The sequence below is a fragment of the Anopheles funestus genome, chromosome 3RL (assembly GCF_943734845.2).
Source record: "Anopheles funestus chromosome 3RL, idAnoFuneDA-416_04, whole genome shotgun sequence".
In the NCBI taxonomy this organism is placed as follows: Eukaryota; Metazoa; Arthropoda; class Insecta; order Diptera; family Culicidae; genus Anopheles; species Anopheles funestus.
This window is the reverse complement of record NC_064599.1, coordinates 8102376-8127606: the sequence shown is the minus strand read 5'-3', so window position 1 is coordinate 8127606 and position 25231 is coordinate 8102376. Positions and strand designations below refer to the sequence as shown.

The window sequence follows — 25231 nt, the reverse complement described above, 5'->3', positions numbered from 1 at the left end:
TCTAAATTTAGCATCCTTATGATGTGCTTAGTGGTCGGTGAACTTTTCCAATTCGGACAATATTGCTTTGCCTGCCCCCGACCAAGTTCATCCACATAATTTTGGACAATAAAGCAAGGGAAAATTAGCTTCGTCACGGAATCTTGCGGGGGTAAGTCTAGAATTCGCACGATGAGCATGATTGGTTTAAAGATCGTTTATCCAAGAGCCCGCTTAGCGTACAGTTCCGGTATGATAATTGAAGAAATTAAAATTCCAGAACGATTGAACGATACTTTCGCTTTATCATGGAATAATCTCAAATTGGTATTTTAATGGATAAAAAAGAAAACTCCACCTCAATTTAGCTTTGAAATTTAACCGTCTATAAATCGTTAAAGTGAGAAGGGTCCTAATGAGATAATGTAATGAGAAAGCTTGCTGGGAGCTGGAAGCTGTGAGAATTATCTCTTTCTCACTGGTAAAGCAACAGCTGATCAGATCCGGCAACCAGTCGAGAGATTGTGAGAGCAAATCAATCTTAGTAAACCGTACGCTCACTACCGTCTCGCAGCATCCGCCAGCGATCGGTGAGAATTTTGCTCTCCGTGTCTTCTCTTCTTAGTGCTCTCCGGGCATTCGCAAGCCGTGCCCCCGTTGCGTTGTAAAGGGGTCGCGCGCGTGAGTGAGCAAGTGAGCGTGTGTGGCCTGGCGGAGAGTGTGCAAATTTATGTAACTCCGATATAACTCTACGGCCAGCATCGGTCCGACTGTCAGTTTATGCACAGCCTTTGCGAGGAGTGTGCCGACACCGAAAAGCGACACCAGTGCGAAGTAACACAAGGCGACGGGCGCTCGGAAAACAGTTCAGGTGGGGGAGACGAAACACGAAACACCCGCGAAAAACGGAGGCGCAACGTTCGTGCCTTTGCGTCGTTTGCGTGTCACCGTGCTGAAGACTGTACCAAAAAGCAATCCGCAGCATCTCCTGTGTGGTGTTGCGCAAGAAAACGGCTCGTTGCAGCAGAATTCGTGCTGGTGCAGTTTTGAAGTTCATTTTATCAAATGATCAGCGTACGGAAAGGCACCAGGCAGAAGCATCGCTAGAAAACGAGCTCATTGTGCATCTTCCAAAAAGGCACGTGTCAGTTTGGCGGCTTTCAATATGCAGTGCAACGCGATCGCGATCAGTGCGCGTCCTTGATAAGACACCAAATTTACGACGAAAAGTACTCCAGACACACAAAGGAGACTGCATCACACCGGTTGCGCAATCCTGCAGGCTCTTTCAAGGACCCGCATCACCTTCCTAGTTGGAGCGAAACGCGTGATGTAATGCGGGACACAGACACACCACTTCCCAGTAGCCGGTGAAGGTGTTCCCCAGACGCACTAAAGGTACTCGGCTTTCTTCAACCTTCCTTTGGAGGTTGACCGGTGTTTTCAACTCCACCGGGGAATCTCCACCTTCACCACCTTCATCAAACCGCGCCCTCAACGCACACGCACATGATTCATTGCGCATTGCCACGATTAGTCGTCACCGGCCCCAAAAGACATCATCACGGAGACAGCGTGCGGTTGGTTGACGGTAAATGTCAATCAATTCCGCATGTGTGTAACCCATTTCCCCGAGAAGTATCCAGCGCACGGGGTGCAGTTGAATAATCTTGCCGCGCTGGTTGCACCCGAAGGTTCGGTGCAAAAGATTAGCAAATGCGTGTGGTGACGCTATGTGGAAAGCCAGCAAGTAACACGAACACAAAGTGACTTCCAAAAAAAACCCGTGCCAAAGTGCAAGTGTGAAAGTGCATTTAGTGAAAACAGAGAGAGAACGCGAGAAGGAGAAGCATCACTTTGCCACTTACTCTCGATGCATGTTGCAAAACCTTATTCAAATCAATTATGCATTAAATCATCGACAAAGAAAATGTTTTTGCTACAATACTAGCACATAAAGAAGCACGAAAAACTTCAATGTTTGGCGTGATTTTGGATGATAAAAACGTACCAAAAGAAGATTTTTTTTCGTGCGCTTAACAGTGTTTAACGTGAGAGAACGGTTATTTGTTTATGTTTTTTTTTACTCTTAAATCCGTACTGCGTGTGTGTCTTTGAAGAGGAGCAAAAACCTAAAACAACCATCCCATCAGCACGATGAGCTTTAACACCTTTATGCAGGTAAATATAACCATAGTGAAGTGATGTAAGAAGGGCTCAATTAAGATATTAGCACCGGGGGAGATGCGCGTTTTTGAACTAAGGTTGGCGCATTTTTCTCTTAGGCGCCAACTCCTCCCTTATGACCTTTTTTCCAGTAGTGGTTTTTGTGTTGGAGAACAAATAGTGCGGTAAACAATGGCGATACTTGCGATCTTTTTAATGATCGTATCGAATACACTAAGTATACACAGGACGAATGATGCGTACCAAATCGTCGAAAGTTTTTCTTTACGCCTAAGTGTCGATGGAGTTTTGATTTGAAATTTCCGTAAATTTTTAAACCATTTTTTTTCACGTTAGATAATCATAATGATGCTCTTTAGTATGTTTTCCGTTTAAATTTGTATTGGTTGTTTTTATTTACAAAATACATACACACAATAGGTGGGCCGTGCATGGAAACTAGCACACACTAACTCATCTTGAGATCGACAGCCGCTACCGTGCAATCTGATGGATTGATCAGCCATCTCTTCATTCAACTAACTCATGGAAAAACAATTTTGAGAGCCAAAGTACACTGTCTTGGGATTCACACTCTACTCTTGTGACTAGAAGCCGCCAGCATACGAGAATAGGCCGCCGATGGTGGTTGATGAAGTTTTCACCAAGACAACAAAATAATTTGCATGCATCTGCGCCGCTGTGCAGCATCATGCATCTCGCGTATGTACGTGCCGTTTGTCTTATCAAGCGTCCAAAGAAAGGCATAAAATAGCACTCGAGGCATGCCGAAGTGGGCAATATTGCAATGCACATTTTGCAACACCTCTCTGTCGAGCTTTATTTTGGGACAAGCTAAACGAATAAAATTTTCCTTCCATGACCTCAAACTCATGTTTGCTGATGAAGATGGTGTGCTTTTACGATTTGCACGCTTGCATCAGACAGTTAATCATGGGTGGTCAATCACAAGATTATTAAATAATAAAATAAATCTTTATAAAACAATAATAAATAATATACAAATTACGAAAGTGAGTCAAACACAGAACAAACAAAAACCGAATCGAAAAGCATAATCAGCTCTAAGAGGATTAGCGTCTTGAACACTGAACTCCGTATGGAGCACTTTACGTAATTGACCTTTTTAAGATGAAACGCCTCAATACTATGCTGGCGCTTTGTGAAAATGATCAACTTCAAAATTGATATAATTGAATGGTGTTAAAGTAAAACAATACTTTGCGTTTTTTGCTTCTTTCTTTACATCCGAAAGTTCTGTGTTTGTAAAGACAAACAAATAAAAACATAAAAAAGCGCGCAAGATGTATAATCTTCTCGCCTCATAAAATTATTGACCGATTTATAACCGATTGATTTCTTTAATCATTTTTCTCTCGACCCATTTTGCGTACGGAACGTTGGCAATGAAACCATTGGCAATACAGAGTGTCCGATGATGATACCGAAGCCTGGGGTAAAAATAGGCGACCTTCTTACCATTGCCTTCCCCCAAGGTTAACCGTTTTTCCAGTAAACGCTCCAATTTTGCTCGTCACCGAGTCGGCAAGACCTGATGCCTCGGTGGCTTTACATTTAAATCAGCTGTTCTGGGGAAACAGAATGATCCTCCCCACCACGATGATGATGACGATGCTGATCGTTTGTGGCGAGCTGGTTTCGATTTTTGCCTTCTCCACCAACCGCAAGCGTTGCGATCGATCGATCGATCATTACCACTGCATTGGCGCAATTTGCATCTTCCGCTCGTAAGCATGGTTCAATGCTGATCGTACCGCTTTGGACACCGGCGGCACAAGCTTCCTAGGCCCCAACCGTGTGTTCGGTTTTGTGTCAATTTACACAGCACTCCTCGCACAAGGAGAACGTCCAAGATGTTAGAACACGTCTGGCACTGTTATGCAAAAATCGCGATACATCAAGTTTAAAACAAAAAAAAACCAAACAAAATCATCATCATGTTCTAGAAGGGATGTTTCGTTCTACTGGTAGAGTGACACAGATTGAGCACAAGAACACTGTGCAGAATGGAATAGGAGTGTTGTGTATCTGTTTTATATTTATTAGAAGCAGAATGAAGCATCGCTCGTCACGCAATCCTGCAAAGGAATTCTAGATTTCTATCAATAAATTAACTTCAAGACGCGTTGGATGCATTTGATAGCGAACGTGCAAAAAGAAAAAAGAAATCCTAAATCTAATTAAAAGGATTTTTAATTAAATGTCAGATTGTATTATTGTGACATGATTAACACTTTACCGGTGGACATAAAATGTCGACAAAGCCATTAAGATGAAGATAAACTTTAAATGATAAGAATATATCTCTCTATGACAGAACATTGCTCAATATAGAAAACGAAAGACTTCAAGCGACGAACCCGACAATTTGTCAACACAAGCTAATATCGCTATCATGGGTGTGTGGTGTTCGTGTGTTGGTGTGTGTTGGTGTACACACAAATGTTGCAGAAATATTTCTTCGTTCCCCATTCTCACAATGGGTGTTTCGGTTGCCCTTAAAACGTTTTAATTAACCTGCCCAACGGTAACCAACCGGTATGTCAGCACCCTGACCATTAGAAACCATTGCAAAAGCTTCCCCCCCAGCACACCGACCGACCCCGTTTAGCCGAGCTGACTCTGGGTGCGCATATCTTTCTTCACGCCAGGCCAGGCCTTTGCAGCACGTGATAACGATCACCAGCGGATCGACGAATGTGTGTGCGTTTCGTTCTTCATTCGCGGGGCGATGGTTGATGATGGGACACGCGCGATATCACGTCGTCAAAGGCACACTGCCCTTTTCCGAAACATCCACGGCACACGGCGTGTCCAGCTTCATTGTGGTGCTGCTGTTGGTCAACCGCTACACCTTTGAGTTGTTGCACCGCCGATATGTACGCTGGTAGCTTCGGAGTACGGAGTTTTATGCGCGCTTGCTCAGCTATTTTACACGCAGCTGGAGTGCTCAATTTTTCCGAGAATCGATGGCGTGAGCTTATCGGAAGGCATCCAATCCATTGCGCTGCACCCATTCCTGCGTGAGCAGGGTGCGTGAGAAGACACGGTTTTGCAGCTGCTCGAATTGTCCTAAAATGTTGCGGTGCAACAACCATCGACGGGTGGTTTTGTAGGTCAGTCGCGAAGGGTGTGCAAGTGTCAAAGACGTACTCCGTATTACAGTTCCTACGCACTCACCCTATTTACACCAGAAGACAGCAACAAAGACATTTCTCGGTTCACTACTCTTAATCTACTTGTGACGAGCGGGGGTCGTTTGCTATCGTTCGAAAGCGATTACGCGATTATTACTTCCACCTAAAGGCACCAAAAACGAATGGGAGAAAGAGTTCAACGCTCTCACGGCGCAAAACCTTTACCTTCGCGCGGTTCGTGATTGAGATCTTAACCCATTTGAAGCTGCATTTGGTACTGTCGGCGGTGGTAAGATTAAATGATTGATAGAAAATGAATGACAATTCATTCCGCCTTCTTTCGCCTGTTAATATACTTTCCATACATGCACGTATTTACTCTCGCTTTCGCGTATTATGCCATTCATGGCTTTGAGCGTTCGTTCGCTTTGGTGTCGTGTGCAAACGCTGCGCTCCCTTATGCAACGACACGACACACTCGGTGACAATTTCATTTTCCCGGTGCATTATGCTGTTGCATTCGCTCTACCCTCCCCCTTTTTGTATGAGCTTTCTTGTTATCCGATTTACACATAATCGATCAAAAAAAAAAGCTAACGATAGGGCTCAAGATTAATCGATCTAGTTGGTTGTTGGTGGTAATTGTATACATGGTCAAGTCTTTTCTCACGTCTATTACTTGTGTATAATGTGAAATACACTTAAGAAACCCTCTTCAAAATAGGTCAACTATCTAACGGAATAAAGATTCGTTACAAAGTGCGATGCCTGTTTTTTGCTGAAATTCTCCCCAAAATTTCCACAGTTCCTGCCTTGCATATTAATCATCAAACGACTATCTATAGTCAGCATCCACAGCCGTTTAGTTCGTCTGGAAGTATTCTTTTCCAACGTATAAAACCACTGACTCAAGACAACGAAAATAAATCGCACAAGATCCGGCACCTTACCTGTCGGGTGCTCCCGTGCGAAACGTAACGGTGTGCTGTGCGACACGTTCTGGTTAAAAATAGCCCAAGTAGCTAACCACCTTTCGTCACGCCGTGGCGGCGGCCGGTTAATCCTGTACGAGGAAAATAAAAAACACAAAACAAAAAAAAACCAGAGGATCGTAAAAATCCGCTTCGTCTAAAAATATTTCGCACGAGGCGCCTTACAATGAGTAAGAACACGTTACCCTACCTGCTTGAAATATATGTTTGACTAACGAGTGTAAAATCACGTGCTAGAATCGGAACAGATCACACAATGGACACACACACACCATCGAAAAAGGATCCAATCTAACGTATGATGACGAAAAAGAGCCTAACAGAGAAGGTCGAATAAAGTAACGTTACTGCCGGTAACGCAAAGCCGGATCACACGCCTACGGTTAGTTCTAAATGTGACGCATTGTGTACACGCCAAACGTCACACGCCAAACGACCGCGTCTTGATCCGGGTCCCGGTAAAGTGCATTCGATCTTATCGCCTTTTTTACTACGCGCCTTCGTCATACCCGACAGCTATCACCTTGACAACAATTCCGCCGCTTACTGCAAATGCAATTTTTGCTGTGACAAATAGTAAAACAGTAAAGCCCACCCCGAAACATTAATTACTCTTGCCAAACTTTGTCAAACCACAATAGAAATGCCCCGGACCGGGTGGATAGTGGAAAATTTATCAAAGCGATCAATCTCAAATCTGCGCTACGGTCGGTGAGAAAATGTCATACACATTCCAAGCAATTCTAATCTGGGAGCAATTTTCTCCACTCTGCTGCGAATTTACTCAATCGAGTGTAACATAAACAAGAAAGCGCATGAGTAATATTTACACTCATCGACTGTTTGGAACCTTTTTTTCATTTTAACTCCTTTAATCTAACCACCAGTTGGAAAGCAAATGGAATGGATAAAAGTGCAGCTCCCATTGCAACATTCCGTAGGGCTTATTACAACTGCAGCCTGCCTCCGGGTGCATAAAGAAAAAAAAACCAAAACCCACCACAACACATATTATCGACGATGCGCATTTGTTTTATGTGTTATGTGCGCTGTGAAACTGTGTTGTGCTTTGTTGTACAACGTTGCTTAGCAACCGCAAAAAAACCGACTCCAAATGGGTGAGTTGTTTGGCATAAAAAAGGAGGGATGACGACGACGATCATCAGTGCAACAGAAGAAGCACATGTTTTTATGTTGTATTGGCATCTTTTTTTCTTCTCCCCAATCGTGTTTCGTGTCGTGTTGCGAGATGTGTTCTAATGAGGTGCTGATGGTGCGATCCATTATCAGACTGGCTTGATTGGGAGTATTAAAGCGAGGGAGCAAAAGGGAGTTTCAGTGTAAAATGTTTAAGTGTATCACTTTGTATAAAAGTGAAACGCGAAAATATCGTTGATCAGTAGTTCATTCTTTGTTGAGATTTTCTGCGTAAATACAAAAACATATTTTTTTTTATGATTCATTTAGTATGAGTAATGCATATTGATACATAGTTGCACAATTTGTTCGTTTGCAATAAATATTACATTCTAATATGCACAATATTGTACTGCCTTTTCATCCCTTAGACACATCTGTTGGGGTTTAACCCTCGACTTTAGAGGCAAATTTGTGCTCACGAGTTTGGTACAGGTTATTGACAGTGAACGATCAAAACAGCGATCGAACCACGTGTGTGCTGTAAATATGTTTGTGGCTACAAAACTGAAAACACACGCATGCGTCATAGTCGTGCCGGATGCAGTCATTTCTTGAGAACATAAATCAGGTTGTAGAATAAGGTCAAACACCACGACGAAAGAATGAGACCCAAAGAATATTATTTGCCTTTACATTTTTTCATCATTCTCAATAGACTAAAGACTTCAACACTTAAATTAATCCTAAATATGACTAGAAAATAATACTATTAATTGAATTACACCTCGTAGAATTTTTAATTTCCGTGCAACTTTTCACCACAGTGAAACATTTATCAAAATGATTGATGTGTCTACCACGAGCTCAGCAAATCGTAAATTAATTTTTCAACAGCTTCCACTGTAATGGAACGATGTTCCACCCAAAAAGGGCTAAAGGGGGAAAATACGATAGACAAAAGAACAAACCAACCCAAACATGTTTGCCACTGAATCGTCGTTACTCCAAAAGTCCCCAAACAAACCGCACGCGCGTTCCAGCTGACGCTAGCATTGAAGTCTTTCGGTTCGTGTTTTCTGTGTCAGTGGGTGATGAAGCGCATTTATATTTCCTTCTTCGAAGAGTGCACGCGCGATGGGAGTCTTTTGCTTCAGTGAGGGGGGTCTGGAATTTTTATTTGGACACTTCATCGGCACCACGAACGGATCTTCACGCCGTTCGATGACTGGGCTACGGCATTGTATGCTTATTGTATGTTAAAGAGACTCACTTTTCGGGTTGATGCACGCGTCAGCGAGCGTCCACCGAATTCGAACAAGCCAAGCTGGCCTTCGAAGGGCTTTTGTACCGGGACCGCAGTCAATGAGGTGAAAATGGGAGAAAATGTAAATGAGCATACAATTGAAAGCAGCAAAATACATATTTTAGCATAGTTACCGGAGGTGGTAAGTTTGGGCAGGGCATTGAAATTTACCGCACTGATGCGCCCTGTAGAATGCAGCATATTTTATTACGAGAGAAACATATGAATTTTCTTACAAAATTATTGCTTCATAATAAGTACTCTGCTCGGTGGCTCACATTTGTACCGTGAGCTTACATTCCCATCATCTGTAATTGTCCCGTAGTCAGGATTTGAATGTGCTAACCCTGCTTGTGCTGCATCACTGCAACAGTTGACCTCTTAGGGCGAAGAATTCCCGCCAAAGTAGTTGCGGTTTAGTAGTGCACTCAGAGAGCAAAGAAGCATGGGCATAAGCCTATGAAGCGACACCGTGTTACTCGGTGACCTAATTCCACCTCCTGCAGCATATCCTGCAAAACATCCACCATTGTCTGTCAGTCATGAGTGTTGGAAGGGTTCACGGAGTCCGTATTTGCCAAATCGTTGAGCTTCGTGTGACTTGCCGTTGGAAGATGTCACCACACTTTCGGGGGTATGGTTTTGTGGTGTAATAAAGTGATCCTAGCTAACTCTTCAGCTGCTTTGCAATCTGTTGGACCCGCAAAACGATGACAGAACGATTATCGTAAAACAGAACGACTCTCAAGAAGGTGATGCAACTGTGTGTTGTCGTTGTTGCGATTACATGTTCATCGTGTAGTAAGTACGTGAGAGTATTCCACACGATGCTTATGCGTTGTAGAGTAGTGTCTGAAGTATTTGATATTCTGATGAAGGGAATTAGATAAATCTGCAGGAGGAACTATTCCGAACATGTGTCTATATCGAACAAAAGAAGAGTAACAAAGAGGAGTTTTATTTACATTCATTCCTCGCTAAATCTCCGTGTTTTCCATCAAATCCCATATCTCAACGCAACTTCAAAGATCCTAATGAGCTACTGCTTGTTCTTACCTGTGTTCCAAAACTAATTCCCAACCTTCGACAGTTAAAGGACAAAGCTCGAATCCATGCAGAAGGCAATTAAAATCGATTCTATCGGGCGTCGCACACACAAAGAATTTGCTTCTGTCAGCTTCTAAGTCTCACATTGCAGACTTCCATCGATCGATTGGATAAATTCTTAAGCCTCACAGTCCCACAAGCCTCTGGGAGCTGCCACCGATCAGACGCGATTCGATCCGGGAAGGTCGGGGTCGGCGAAATCGACGAGATTGATCTGTAGATTAGACCCAACCTGACAGCCGACCGTCATCAAGTCGAAGCCGGATCGGATCGGTTCGGTTGGTCTGAAGGCAGTAGTTAATCTCATCATCCCCACTAGATGGTGGGGAGTCGACCAGATCGCAGAAACAATAGACGATGCTTTTTGTGCATAGAAGAGGAAAAGTTTAAGCTGTTTCTTTATTGCTCACAAAAAGGTTAAATTTACTTCATTTGGTGCTTATCACACACTGAATACGTCTAAGTGCCACACTGTGCAATCGTTTATCTCCTAGATACCCTGCTGAAACGGGGAAAGTCATATCATCGACCCGGGCAATGTGCAACTTGACACCACCATTAAATCTGCCCTTCATTCCCGCTGACCGGGACGGATATTATGTTACACCAGCACAAATACCCCCCAAATTTGCCAACATTTTGCGATAGCAAGTAGAGAGAGAAAGAGAGAGAGAGGGAAAAATACACTTCGTTTCTCATGCTTTTTTAATGGAGCAATGACTGTGTGATCTCCACGGGGTGGTGCTGCTGCTGCTGCATCTATTACGACCGGCACACGATAACTGCCACCCTCCGACGCTACACGCTCAAGGGAACATTTGCCGACCTTGGCATAATTATGCAATCAGCTGTGCACGAGAGATCCACGAAATGGTCGGCGCCATCCACACCTCGCGCAACTTCAACACCTTAGGAGAGACAAGAGGGTTTTAAGTTCATCTCTACTCCGGTACGGTAGCGCTGCTACCGGTGAGAAAGATTATCGTCCGCAGTAAAACGCCCTGTCCGTACCGTCCACACGAGATCACCTTTGCATGAGGTACGGATGGAACGTATCTCGTCACTCAAGTGCTGGCGAATTGAAGAGATGATCGCGATCCTCTTGACGGAACAAATTATCATGCTTTGCTTATGATGTTTTTCTGCACATGGATGACTACTTTGGCGCAGCTTGTGTACATGGTAGCTTTATTGCTAGTTGTTGAATTTCTGCACTCCACTCTGAGCAGTAATTAGTGTAAAAATTATCACAAGTTAGCACAGCACACTAAGTACTTGCAGGATAACATTACTTAAACGAAGGTTACATGCGGATTAAGTGTGTATAATTCGTTGTTTAGCATGTTAAACAAATAATTATGTAAAACATTATGATTACACTCCACGGTTCAAGCTTTGTAGCTAATAGACACGTAGCACATGACACACATCTAGACATTCAATTAACTTCTGGTCTTACGTCTTGCTCTCTTCCTGCAGCTCAGCAGTATCAATCCATTGCGATCATAATCGTTTTGAATCGGATTTTCACCACCCGCATGTACAACTCCCATCTCTCCCTCTCTCCCTCAACTTCTTGGTGAGCTCAAAGCTACGTGAGCAACCCTGAAATATCTTGCCACCCATTTCCATTCCACTTGACCAGCGTGCTTAACGGGCCGTACAAATTCGATTGATCTGGCCACCAAGTAAGGCCGGCACCGGGGTAACAGTACGTCTCTTTTGGGGGTACCGAACATTCCTTAAACCTCGCTTTAATTCAATTACCTTCACCGACGTCGACCAAGGTGCCCCATTCCATCTCCCACGTTTCTGCACGCTGGTGATGGATTGCGATGTATCGTTGGTTCTAAGATCCGGAGGAAACAACGATTTGTAACGATCACGTATAACACTGCCATGGGTCGATAGGGTCCGTAACTACCAAACAGCAGTTGCAACCGTGCAACATTGAATAATTATTACTATTATTAGTGTCGAAGGTTAGTCAGCGTGGTCGGTGGACCACGTTGATCCAGGTGGTTTCCAAGGGCTTTCTAATCGATTGAACGGTTTTTGGAGGAATTGATCGGGTTCGGAAGCTCGTGGTGTTGTTGTTGTGGCAAGTGAATCTGACCGTCATTTGGCAGATGTCCTTCAGCCGGATACTACAATCGGGTGCTGCCTTAGATGCCATATTTCAGTAGGTTAGTATTATCACGCGCAGCACGAGTAGACTCGCGCGGGTAGTCGCCGGGACCGGATGACACATAAATCGTGCCCCCGTGATACGAGATTCCACCCTCTAGACCCTGCGGCACTGGTTGGCGTGGAATTCTTAATCGATCGCCATCTCGAACGAACTCCCAGAAAGAGTCGAGCTGCAGTCGAGACGACTGGTTACTTGGTGGAGGTGGTTGTCGTCACTGTTTTAGCGGTCACGGTCCGCTACGAAACTTCCACTAGCCGGTTGTAGTTTGTGTATCCGAATGGTGCAGCCAGTTGTATAAAACGCGTCATTGACTCTCACCTTCGAGAGCACACGACTGATGCACCACACCGGGCCAACATATTCAAGACGAACATATGCACATGCGGTGCATGATGGATGCAGTTGCATTAGCATACCAAACCGAAGCGAGAGGAAGGAAGTTGGAGTTGGGTCTACACATCGTCTTCTTTTTTGCTTCTTTTGTTGCACTCAAACCCACATTATATTATGGCCGCTTTGAAGTGACAGAGGTCATCAAGTTTCCACGCAGCTCAGCATGATCTGTTCCAATTTGTAGACGTCTTTTCCACGCGTCCACAACCCTCAAACATGGGTTGTGGACGTGTAACGACAAACGGAAAGAAGGTACACATTGTCCAGCTGAAAGAGTGGCAAATTTCGTCCGGTCTTACGCTACTTTGAACATTTTTCTCAAGCAGAGCAAAAGCCCCCCAACCAAGCTTTAAGGCTACTTACCCAACAATCAGTTTTCTAAAGGTCTTTGCAGATCCTTCTGTACCGCCTATAAAACGGAGATTGAGGTTATCATCATCGCAAGTACAGGCCGCAGAAATAGCAGACATAAAAACCCGATGTGGACAAAATATTCCGCAAGTGACCTTCCTAGCTCACCCTAGTGACAACAGTGTTGTGGGTATTTTTCTCAAACTCTTCGCTTAGCTTCAGTCGCACCAAGATGCTGTGAAATGTATAACACCAAATCCCAAAAGCCACCCGCTGCGCTAGATCGGAGCTGCGAAGATATCTAAGACAGAATGCTGGGAAATAAAGTGCCTCGGGGCAGCAAAACACTCAAGCACACCACTCAAACAGGGGTTTCATGCTAGAATCGCACTGCGATCGGTACAAGGTTCAAATAAATTGGCAAACATCCCCCCGGTAACGCAATGGCCACCAGCGGAAACACGATATCAGTACAGCTTCCCTTTTGTGAACGGTGAAGCAACGGTGGGATAAAAGTCAGATGGCAGCACTGAGGTTTAACACCTGAGGCACTCCGAGGCGGTGAGTCACAAGGTTTTCCGCCAAGGAGCGCACAGTCTTTCGCAATGACTGTACACACTTCTTCAAACTGTCAAGAATTCTGGGGAATTCTTAACAGCACGCACTCGAACACACACTCGAACGCTTTGCTTCTGGTCGATTGGAAAGTTAAACATTACACGACGATCGCTCGTCTCGTCAGTGTGTTAATGACCCGTGCCCAAAAATCCCCGTCTACTGATGAGAATGCGGAAGCTGACAACTCTCAGGTGGTATCCACGTAGAATGTTGTACAGCTCACTGATGTTTTCGTAGTATTCCATTGTTTGAACACTTTGCTTCGATTAGAAATATGTTCCACACGACGCACTCGAAGTCCAACGCAAATGACTTCCATTGCGAACATTGCGCTCGGAGTTTAAATTGTGCCGTGTGTCGGCATTGAACGCACGGTAAACATACGAAAACAGGGCGCGCAGAACTGTTTGCAGCACACCAAATTGTTCTTACCTTGCGGGTGTCACTTTCGTGGATATCATTGGTATGTCCTCCAGTTAGACCAATCCCTGTTCGGGCAGTTGCTGTTTGCATTGCTCGGTAGGTCCTAAAGTAAACATTCAACGGTAAATATCGGTTGTTACTCTAGGCCGCCAAACTTTTTGCGCCAATTGCGCTCGGATCACAACCCGTTCCCTTTTCATTTTGGTATATCTTTGGAAATTACATTTCAAGTTTCAACACTTTTAAACAAAAGTTCGTTTCTTACTTACTACCAACTCTTTTAATTTTTCAAGCACTTCCAGTAGTACAACGTGCTGAACCTTAACCGTTCTATTTCCATTCTCTTCTGCTAGATGCATATTTAACGCTTGAACAATAAATCTTCTGAATTCCATTTTTTTTTGTAAAGCGTTGCTTATTCACTCTCAAATGCATCTGTTGGGGATCGTTCGCATTTTCACGCGACGACTTTTTTCATAAACAATTCCTAAAGATCTTACCGGTTTCTCCCGGATGCATCAACCTCCGCGTGGCAAGTACGAAACCTTCTGGCATAGGCAACGCGTGTACGGTTAAATGTTTTGTGCAGAACGGGACGGGAATTATCGCACAGCCGTAACCTTCACATTCGTACGATCGCGATCACTACCGTTTCGGTGTTGTTCCCCTTGTTTGAAAGTCGTCGGTTGGTCGATGATTGGTTTGGCCAGTGGCAGTGGAGTAGGAAATAGACGATCCTCCTGGTGACATGGTGGATGCGCTTCACTGAACATCTCAAAGTTGTATCTTTACTGTTTATCTGTCTCCTCGAAAAGGAATTGTTAATTCATACAGAAAGATTGTAACGAGAACCGGATCGTAACAATGTCCGCAAGCTATATCTTGCTTGAAGTTGGTTAGAAAACTATTTTACACACAAAATATGTTTGTTTGCAGTAGAACGATTACTACAAACAATATGTCCTGCAACTTCACTTCCTTACAAGCGGCAGTGAAAGAAGCACAAGTTGAAAACTGGTTATCGTTTTGTAGTCCAACGAACTTTTTAAGCTTGGTGACACAATAACACCAAATCCCAACACTCTTTCTCTTTCCTGTTAACTACCGAAAACTCCGAAAGCGGGAAACGAAGAATTCGTACAACGCCAAGCAAACATATTTCGCGCCACGCAGATTCCGATCGATTGTTGCTTGCATAACATTTCGCATCTACAATTCCTACCTTTTAACCACCCCCTTCGGTTCAACCTTAGCGCCAACCAATTGGCATTAAATCTGCGAAACTATTCAGTTTACAATTCGCTTCCACGAGTTCGTTGTGTTCATTTCGGCGCAAAGCAACCGAAACAACAAATCGTCCACCACCATGTTGTTGGTTCCGATTGTCCGTTTTTTTTTTCAACACGATCAGGCCCATTTTTCTCACCCCGGCATTTGCTTGGCGTGGTCAAAAGAAATGACATTGAAAGTTTTAAGTGTAAACCCGTAACGCCCTGTAGACGATGCCAACCCTGTCACTTTTACTTTCGGTGTGAATGCTTTCGTCTCGATGTAGGTCCACTCTGCCTCCTCGAATACGTCTGCTGAAAGGCTGAAGCAATGGTGGCGAAGAAGAAAAAAAAACGATCGAGAAAGGTTCAAATTTAATTACCTTTTTCCGTTACGCAACCTCCCAATCAGCGGCAACCAAGGGAGAGGCCACACATGAACACAGCTGATCACATCTTGGTAGATTATCGAGCGATTCTCATCGCAAAGGGGATTTTGATTGGGCGGTGAATATTTCTCCACCCGGTCGTACATCATCACCCCCAAAAAACACGTGTGAGGTTGAGGAAAAGACCGACCTCCTCATCCTGTTGGAGGTTTTGTTTGTTCGACGAATGGCGGACAAGCCAGTCGAGTTGGTGTTGGTCGTGTTAGACAGGGCGAGTTCATCGACCATTTGGTCGACATTTCGCCACCGGTGTTCGTTGTACGACAGTAGCCTCCAATAGGTTTCGAGGGCCACGATCAAGCAGCACAGCGATCAAGGTTAGCGATCGTGTCTCCAGCGAAGAGGTCGTCCAAAAGAACCCGCCCAAAAACGCGGTATTCACGCATACACGATTTATTGCCGGTTGCATCAGCCGCGAGGAAATCCGCCTTGAAGATGATCGATATTTGACGAACTGAAGGAATTCGAATCGTTTATTTATGAACAGATCCTATCCTATCTGGCGGAGTTTGTTCATTTGTATGCTAATACAGCATGTTCCACGTGCGGGATATTCCGTTCAACGGTTAATGTGCATTTCGATTGTAGTGTCAAAAGATTTAAATCAATGTTTCACAAATATTAACATCAAAATAAAATTATTCAATATTTATGGAAATCCTACTCATCTACAAGAAGCTGGTTTAGTATCATCAACTACTCATCAATGAATTAAAAATATACTTTTCAAGGTTTTTCAATCGAATCGATGAGTTTGGAATTCTGCAAAACATCCTGAGCAGTCCGATTAAAACGCACGCATTCCAATACGTAGTTGGCAAACATTGGTAGCGTTTGTTGAACTCTTCGATCGGCATTAATTCTCGAAGCAAGTGACTCATTCCTTTCCATACATTTGCGGGAATATGCACCGACCGAGGAAAATCCACTCGTGTTGTCGATCTGGACCGATATACCGCAGCCGATTGGTCCATATGCCTTGGAAGGAGTCTGAGTAGCATACAAAATCGATTGTCCATTAGTTCGATTAGCGAAAAGAAACGATGATTCAGCGACAGAATGCACAAAACTAGTCCACCGGTACGCCCGCACAGTCAGTCGTTGCCGTTAGTTCAGTGACCACAGTAAGGAACCGAGCACGAAGCATCCAATTCTCCGGTGTCCGGTGAAAGATTTGACACATTTTGGCTTCACCGTTGCGTTGGTGGATTTTTGTCGCCAGGTTCGATACACCCAAGAAAGGTATGGCTAAAATATAAGAACGATAAAATTAATTTAACGCATTAAACAGGCGGCAAACAACTTCGACAACACACACCCTAGGGTAGGAATCGAATTGGAGTCATCAGCACTCCGAAAACTTCGTACAAAACCAGCCAGAATGTGAGGGTTGTTTTTATTCGACCAAACATGTTTGTTTGTTGCGTCGTTCTCGTAGTCCGCCTGAGGATGGGTTTAAAAATACCAAACATGGATGTCCACCCCGTACGGTCACCTGGTAGCGCCCGGAACAATTTAAAAAAGATCCACCATGAAAAGGTATAGGAAACAGTGCGCTAAAATAAAATAAAAAAAAACACCAACTGGTTTCTTCCAGCCAACGAAAACATTTACATGTGATTAGCAAAAACACTTCTCCGGAATTCTTAATGGTCATCAAAAAAAAAAACCGTCCGGCGTCTCCTATTCCTGGGTTCGAAAAGGTTCGAAATCATATGAAAATGTTAATGTCTGCTATACCCTCCGGCTTTATCGCATTTACCGTACTGGACCGTCCGCTTGGAAGTGTTTTGAACGTGATCTTCTTCATTGGGTTGTGACGTCGGACAGAAGCCCGTAAGGATTTGTGGCATTTTGTGGTTGCGAAGCGATTTCGATAAGCAACCCGCCGTGCCCAAATGGCAAAGGAACATGTTTCCGGGTTAGTTGGTTTATTATTACCCTTTTCTTTGAAGCTGTGCTTCTTTCTTATCATTCTTCCTTCTGCCACATGACGTGATTTACTATGCGTTCGTTCAATGTCCGGGGGATTCCTTTTTTTAAAGGCTCTCTTGGGGATCCCGTTTTCCGTTTTCCTGGTGTGCGTATGTGGAATTCGCTATATCAGTTAGAATCGGGCTCGTTTAATGAATTTACTAAAAAAAAAACCTCCAAAGCGTGCCGGCAAGCGGCAAGGTCGTACCGAGTGCCTTTGTGTTGACGCGATGACGGAAGCCTTTGGTGTGGATGAGGACAGTAGTCGCGTAGAAGAAGCGACACAAGTGAGTGTTTATATGCATCCGTGATTATTGTTCGTTTTTTTATCAACGTACAATAAAATATAAATGGATAAATGAAAAATAGCACCAAAAAGGAAGCGTTATTGAACTGATGCCGCCGATCAAGACGATGATCGACGAGGATCTTGTAGCTCGTGGAGGGTTTTGTTTAATTATTCTCCAATCAAGCGAAAATGTCATACAGCTCTTGATGGTGTCTCTAGAGAGCTATAGTAATTAAATGAAATAAAAGTTGCTTTTAGCATTATAGTGATCGATAGATCCAAGCTTAAATAAAGGAAGAAATGTGAAGATAATTTAGTTGCAAAATTACTGTAAAAATATAAAACTCTTAATGGCGGAGTTCTTGGGATAAATATTTAAAAAAGCTTCTCTCTCATCATCGCATAGCTTCAATGTCTCTCAACACAATTCTGTAGCGTCTAAAAGTATGAAATAAAAATAACGAAGAATACCGATCAACGAACAGCTCAACCGCAAAATTAAATGCTCATCTTTAATGTATCAACCACACAGAAACACAATCAGTTCTATCCCCAAACACACACAAAACGGCGTCAGTCTGGTCCTTCGGTCCATTCACGGACCGGCGGCAATAAACCGGTGTCGCCAAACCGTGACTCTTGAGGCCGTTGTCGAGGTCATTCGATAGCATCGCACCGAAGATTCCAACAAACCCACCCAGAGTCCCAGAGTGCGGCCCCGTCGCCAGCAACGACGTAAAAAACAGCAACAAACGAAGTCTACAATGTTAACACACAACACGGAAGCGGTTTCATCGACCGTAACAACCGCACTTCTTTTGCCATTCTTCTGCCCGGACCAAAAGACAGATAACCCGATCAAATCCGTCAGCTGTCAGACTGTTGGAACCCCAAAACTCGGTGGTAGATGAATGGTGCAAATATTTAAAACTATGTTCAAGCCAAGATGCAGAGCATTGGAATAATGGGTGTGTGAATGGAAGATGCACTCATCCGCGATCGATGCTTTTAGAGAATGGCAAATGAAGGCGTTAAAATCTTTCCTGGTAATATGAGGATATTCTTTGAAGGGATTTTTTAAAAAACCCGATTCACACATTCTCTCCACCACATTAAACCGTTTGTTAGGTTCACTCTAAAAGAAGTTTAATGATCCGTCCAGCAATTCTCACTCTGGCGCCCCGCAGTCACGTTCGCCAACCATCCAAAAGGTGCAATAAATCAGAAAGGAAAAGAAAGGAACTATTATGCACACTGAACGCAAATTCCTTGAGTCAGTCCGCGCGTGTTGGAAGATCTGATCTGACCGCACCCAATAATACCGCAACCAATTACAGCAGCATTGAGACATTGAACCCGGATTCTGGAGCAGCTCTCAGATCGAAATGTGCGGATCGTGTGCGTGTCTTCTGCCGATCAGAACAAACCAACTTCTTGTTTCGATTATTTCCATTCGTCTGAAGATTCCCGGAGGGTGTTCGAAATGATCAAGAATTTGATGAAAGCCCCATAAATCGATGGAGTCGATCGTGCCTTCTACAGTTTGGTTCATTTCTGCAAAGTCATCCGCAGGGATAGCCTTATACAAGTGTCTCTCCAATCACGGAGCACCTTTGGAGCATCTTTTTAACAAACGTCCCATTTTAAGACCAACAATCTTACCATCCATCCGGAACTTCGACAAGTGCACACGAACACTCTCCAACAATCGGCCGTTAAACAATCCGTCAAGGCCGTTCGTTAGCCGACGAGTGGTGGTAACGGATCTTCCAAAAATAAGCTACCAGAACGGTAGCACGAAACAGAAGGCATTTAATGCGATCGAAAACAAACAAAAGGCAAGCAATAAGCTCCCATTTTACCTCCATCGTGTAGCAGCAACCTTTTCCAACTCGACGGACATCGAGATCCAACGATTTTCGGTGTCTTTTATGTGTTTTTTTGTCCATCACAAACAATACACTGCAACGATGCCGGTGCTTACCAACGACATAAAGGTGATCGGAAGTAGCTTTCTTAGCGCCAGCAAAGTAGCGGAAATAGCAATGAGCGGGCAATACTCTAAGTACTCGGCAACTTTTGAAAGATTGCCAACGTTCGGTGGATATGTAATAGTGGGTGAACTGAGCACGTGTACCACAAGACACTGCTCAGGTTCCATTCTCTGCCGTTCACTTCTGGGCGCATAGTCTACAAGGAAGGGGACACCATGATTCTCCCGCGAATAGCCGAGGAGGAGTGTCAAGTAGAGCAAGATTTAGTCGGGAAACAAGGAAAACCACCGATCAGGGCCGGTTCAACGTAAGATATTGTACCATTGCGCAATACCTCACCGCCCAGGGTCCACACGCGAGACGGCAATCGGTGTACGAGAAGTTATTATGATTACCAACCTGCCAACTACGCAAGCAAACAGTCCGACTGAGGGAACTGTCCGACTAATCCTTGTACTTTTCGCTTTCTTCCCTGTAAAGCGCAATACGGAGCAGCGCAACCATTTCAAATCCCAAAGATCTCCCTCAAACTCTGCGTTCCCTTTGCCGAGAGGATATTAGTTGTTTAATTTATATTGACCACGCGGAAGGAGAGTAAGTCACCCAAAAGCGTGCTAAAGTACCGTAAACATGTTGGTGTTTGGGTTTTTTTTCCCGAGATCAGTATTAGTGCGTCATGACAAGGTGTGTCCGGTGACGATGTTACGCGAGATTTAAAGGGGGATTCGGTACCTTATGCAAACGGGGTTTACTTAAAACCGGCTCGACACTTCCACCTCTTTTCGAAGGGATTTGTGCATTTTTTTTTGCTGAGCCTTCTGGAGCGTTAGTTTGGGTGTAGCTGAGTCATCAGTAGCAAATATACTCGATGCGCTAGTCGGGCATTAGCCGTCGCAAGACGGACGGCCGGCAAAAGCCGGTCAAAAGCGAGCTCAATGCAATCAGACTACGTGCAGATGTGAACGTATCACGAACGAACGAATGAACCACTTTGCGAGGAAGGTGAGACGTTTGGTAAACATAATGCAGAAGAAGCATGTCGTTTACTGTCCCTATTGGCCATCAATTCGTTCGTGGACTTTGTGTTGTGTGAGTTGAACAAATACCCCGTTCAACTTTCGTTATTTGCATATTTAAAGTATTATTTTAACTAACATCGAAAATGAAAACACAATATTCTTTTACCAGAAAAAAATTGTTTCATAATAACCAGACAAATTAACTACAATTAACCAATGCTTGTCCTTCCCCTTTCCGTTACAGATGACAAACAGTTGGGAGGCAGCTCGGGCTTCACTAGGCTCCCTCTCTGGTAGCAGTAGTTCAACACAATCCAACACGCTGCAACAGCCGCAGCATTCGAAACAAAAGCAACAAAAGTATCTTCCAGCTACCGGGCCTGCTGTACTGTCCGGTGTCGTACCAGCAGTACTGCCAGCCGCCACTGAACCCTATGATTATTTCGATACCACCGTCAATGCCAATGCCATCGCCGAACGGACCAACAGTTTGCGCCGATTGCGAAGGGCCGGCTATGCCAACCGTAGCTTTATGTATCACGGCGAATATCCGCTCGGGACCGGAGACGATGGTTACGGTGATGATACGGGTGGCGGCATGGGACGTTTGCCGTACTACGTCGAACCGACGTACCGTTCGCTCGAGTACGATCGAAGGCAACGACGCCGGCACAGTGTGCATCAGCTGGCCAACTTCAACCCCTCCTCGAAGTTGGACGATCTAAGGCAGCGGTTCGATGAGTACAGCTCTTCGGCAGCGGTGCCTAGGGGTGCGTACTACGGCTACTACACGCTCGACCGTCACAAGAAACTTCCAAGACAGATGGTGGCGAATCCATTGCCACCGATTGCGTACGGTAAGGCCTTTTCCTTCGGACAGAGCGCACGGTACAGTGGGAGCCGATCGTTGGATCGTGTACTGGTGGAGGAAGAGCGCGAACAGCGAAAGGGACCGAAAAGAGGTTCTCGCTCATCGCAGGGTTCGACCGATAGTAATAATAGTACACATGTAAGTATCTTCGCCCAATGCTGACATTTGCTTTGAGTGCGCCTTAAATGTACTCACAACGTTTTATCCCCCCAAAACAGAGTGCATCATCCGGGTCGCTACTGCTGACGGTAGCAAACCTTGAGAACTTTGCCAAAATACATCGTAAATCGACAACTGGCGGTGGCGGCCGGGGTGGTGGTCATCACTCCAAGCTAGATGGAGCCGCCAGTAGCCGAACGCTTGAAAGATACCTCTCGTCGACGCTCGATCTGGTCCCTCACCATCCCGGTACACTTGGGCGACGTTCGCGCTACAACAGCAACATCCTACTGCCACATGAGTCCATCGACGACGATGATGAGAACGTACATCCAGCCGATCATGCTGCGATCGATTACCGAAAGGATGCGCATCTCGTTGGTAGCAGTGCGATCGTACCGATCGATGAAATTTCCATCGACGAAGGCGAGGGCAGTGGCAATGGAAGCGAAAGGCAGCTACAACTTGCCGGCGTAGGACCGGCCGGTGGTGCCAGTCTCGTTTCACCATTCCGATCGCTGAAGGGCAAAGATCCGGATTCGGTTTCCGTGGCCAGCTCCACACATTTCACCATGGTAAACGGCATTGGTGGACCGCAGCGTGTCATCAAGACTGGCATCTGTTCCAGTGGCCACCAGATCACAATACTGATCGTCACGATGAGCATCATCTTCATGATCGGTATCTGTTCGGCTGTTTTCCTGCTCGAAAGTATGTACAATCTCATGATAGTAAACTAATATCATATTGATAATTGTTTTCTTCTTTTGTTTTGCATTACAGTGCGCGCAAGGGAAATGCCAAAGTAAAGCTTGTGTCCACCGACAGCACCGGAAGAGTTTGGGAAAACGATACGATTACATACGAAGTACATTTAGCAATCAAAAAACTGATAGATTAAGCGCTATCGCCCCGCAACACCGCGTTGCCATATGGAATGTAGAGTAGTTATTATGCTTAAGACTTTTAGTTATTTTCTTCTCCAATCATGTTAATCTTAGACAGATTCTATAACGATGAAACGCAGTCATTGTTGGAAATGATGTACTATTTCCGATACAGATAAACACAAAGTTTAGCAGTTCACTCCGTCTTCGTAGGCAGCAGCAGCAACAATTACATTAGTTTGATATCATTGATGATTTCATGGTCCTCTTACTTGTGAAGGATTTTATCTCAAAACAAAGGAGAACCTTTAACGAATTAAGGTCTTAGGGACAACTTCTAGAGTTGCGTTAGACTCCGTAGAATGTTACGATGAAATATCGATAAGTTAGCATGCGTTCTAAATATGCCAAATGCCAAAAGCCTCTGATACACAGCATTCTAGTGGCAAAACCAGATACGAAACTGAAAGTGTTTCTTCTTTTTCCTTTCTAGCAACAGACTATTTCCCACTTTCCTGAGCCACCAGTATCTACATTTCACTGATTCAGTTCTGTGATATTTATTAAATTATTTAACTTATGTCGAGAGCATAAAGTAATAATAGGAATATTTTAATCCGGTGTTTCAATTACGTACGACGAGATGGAAGGAAAGAAAAGCGATAATCTATTAAGGGCGTTTCTTTCGGCAAACATTACAACAATGCTTCAAATTGAAGGAACTCTTAAACGATGACACTCTATTTTCTACGTCAATGGGTGTAAATTACAATATAATACGTGGAAAGTAAACGTAGCTATGAACCAGCGGTCAAGCTACATGCTATCTGCATCACAAAAGTACAAACAGACCATAGAGAATGGTGATGGCCTATGAGAGCGCGGCAGCATTCTAAAAACCTTTTTTAGAGTACCGATCGATCATACCACCTGATAATTTTGTCATGTGCAGCCGATCGAGCACACCACACAGTTCGATTGGTTCGTGGAAAGGATGGTAAACAGAGGAAGTTTCCAAATCGATTGGACCCTTCGAACCCGTTCGATCGTTTAGGTAAACTTACACTTCGAAAAATCCATCTCAGGATGCTGTTCCATGAACCTATACGAGAAAAATAGAACAAATGTTAGCAACCATAAAATGAACAGCGTATTACGATTGTAAATTACTTCTTTAACATATCCTGTTTCTTCTGCTCGTCGCTCGTCGGTAAACCCATCTCCTTCTGCTGCTGGTCGTACATCATCTTTTCGACCATGCTGCGCGTCGAAAGATCCAGATCGGACAATTTCGACGATTCCGGATTAATTTTGCGCGTATTAATCTGTGGATCTGTTGTCACCAATCGATCCCACCAATTCAATTGGTTTATCTTTTCGAACGTTATTACTACCGTGTTTTTCTCCAGATGCCATAGTGAATCTTCGATTTTGATCTCTGAATATAACTCCCCATCAATAATAGCCGGATGCCCCTTCAAGCCTACTTTGAGTGACTTTCGCTGCATGTTCACAACGACATCTTTCGCTTTTAAAGTAAACTTTACATCGAACGGAACGCGCAACTATAAATAGTTTGAGAAATGTATAAAATAGAAATATTTTACATTCCGGATACCATTTTGGCTGTTTGCTGCACTAATTTTGCGTACCTCAATTTCCTGCAGCGTCTGGGTCCAGTTGTATTTTTCCAGATCACACCCATTGCCTCGGTTTGGTTTCAGCTTACCTTCATCACCCGGCTCTACGTCCTCCGTATCACTTCCTGCTTTATTCTCCTTTTCCTCATCTGTCGCTGCCGTTGTCACAGGTGGTTCACTTTCTGTTTGTCTAGAAAAATCAAACAAAGGTGTGCTATTCTTAGTTTCTGTTCAATACGCCTATCACCATGGATACCGGAATTCCCAATCAAGCTGCGACATACTTTTTCGAATCGAGTTCCTTCTGCAATTGTTCTGCTTCTTCTTCGGTCAGCTCGGTAATGGAAGCTGAATTGCTTTGTTCTTCCTGTTCCTTTTTCTTACGCAGCACTTCCTGTCGCCGTCGTTCTGCTGCCTCACGCTCCTCGCGCTTTTTTCTTGCCACTTCCTGTGATTTAGCTGCTTCTTGGCGAAATATTTTCAACACCAGCTTTTCCCAGTCGCATTCCTCTCCGCCGACAAAGAAGTCAGTCTTTCTGTTCAAAAAACCTGCGAATGTGGCTAACATCTGCAACAAACAACGAAACGAACAATCGATAGAATCATTTTTTAGGTTAGGTTCGACCGGTCAAACGTGACTCTCTTTTACCTCCGGTACACCGCCAGGATGTTGTTCTGCCATCGCAAACAAAACGGAATCAAACTTTGCTTCACTTTCCGACATTTTCTCCACTTGAACTTGTGAACTGCTTTGCCCGAGAAAAACGAAATCTACAACTCACGCGCGAACACTTTCGTTCTGTACAACGGCGAAAAGTAAATAAATAAGTTTTCTAGTT

At 44.3% G+C, this 25231-nt stretch overlaps 2 protein-coding genes across 2 annotated transcripts; one reads left to right on the top strand and one right to left on the bottom strand.

Annotated features, from left to right (window-relative positions):
* Positions 1-544: 544 nt before the first annotated feature.
* Positions 545-23368, top strand: LOC125770670 (uncharacterized). Its single transcript, XM_049440576.1, has 4 exons — positions 545-2160; positions 21080-21844; positions 21925-22576; positions 22649-23368. The coding sequence occupies exons 1-4, from the start codon at positions 2137-2139 to the stop codon at positions 22672-22674; spliced, it is 1467 nt and encodes a 488-aa protein (XP_049296533.1). The 5' UTR covers positions 545-2136; the 3' UTR covers positions 22675-23368.
* A 97-nt stretch (positions 23369-23465) lies between these two features.
* Positions 23466-25231, bottom strand: LOC125770696 (nuclear migration protein nudC). The gene is made up of 5 exons (XM_049440627.1): positions 25042-25231; positions 24677-24960; positions 24405-24582; positions 23923-24317; positions 23466-23854 (listed from the first exon to the last, which is right to left on the bottom strand). The coding sequence occupies exons 1-5, from the start codon at positions 25114-25116 to the stop codon at positions 23803-23805; spliced, it is 984 nt and encodes a 327-aa protein (XP_049296584.1). The 5' UTR covers positions 25117-25231; the 3' UTR covers positions 23466-23802.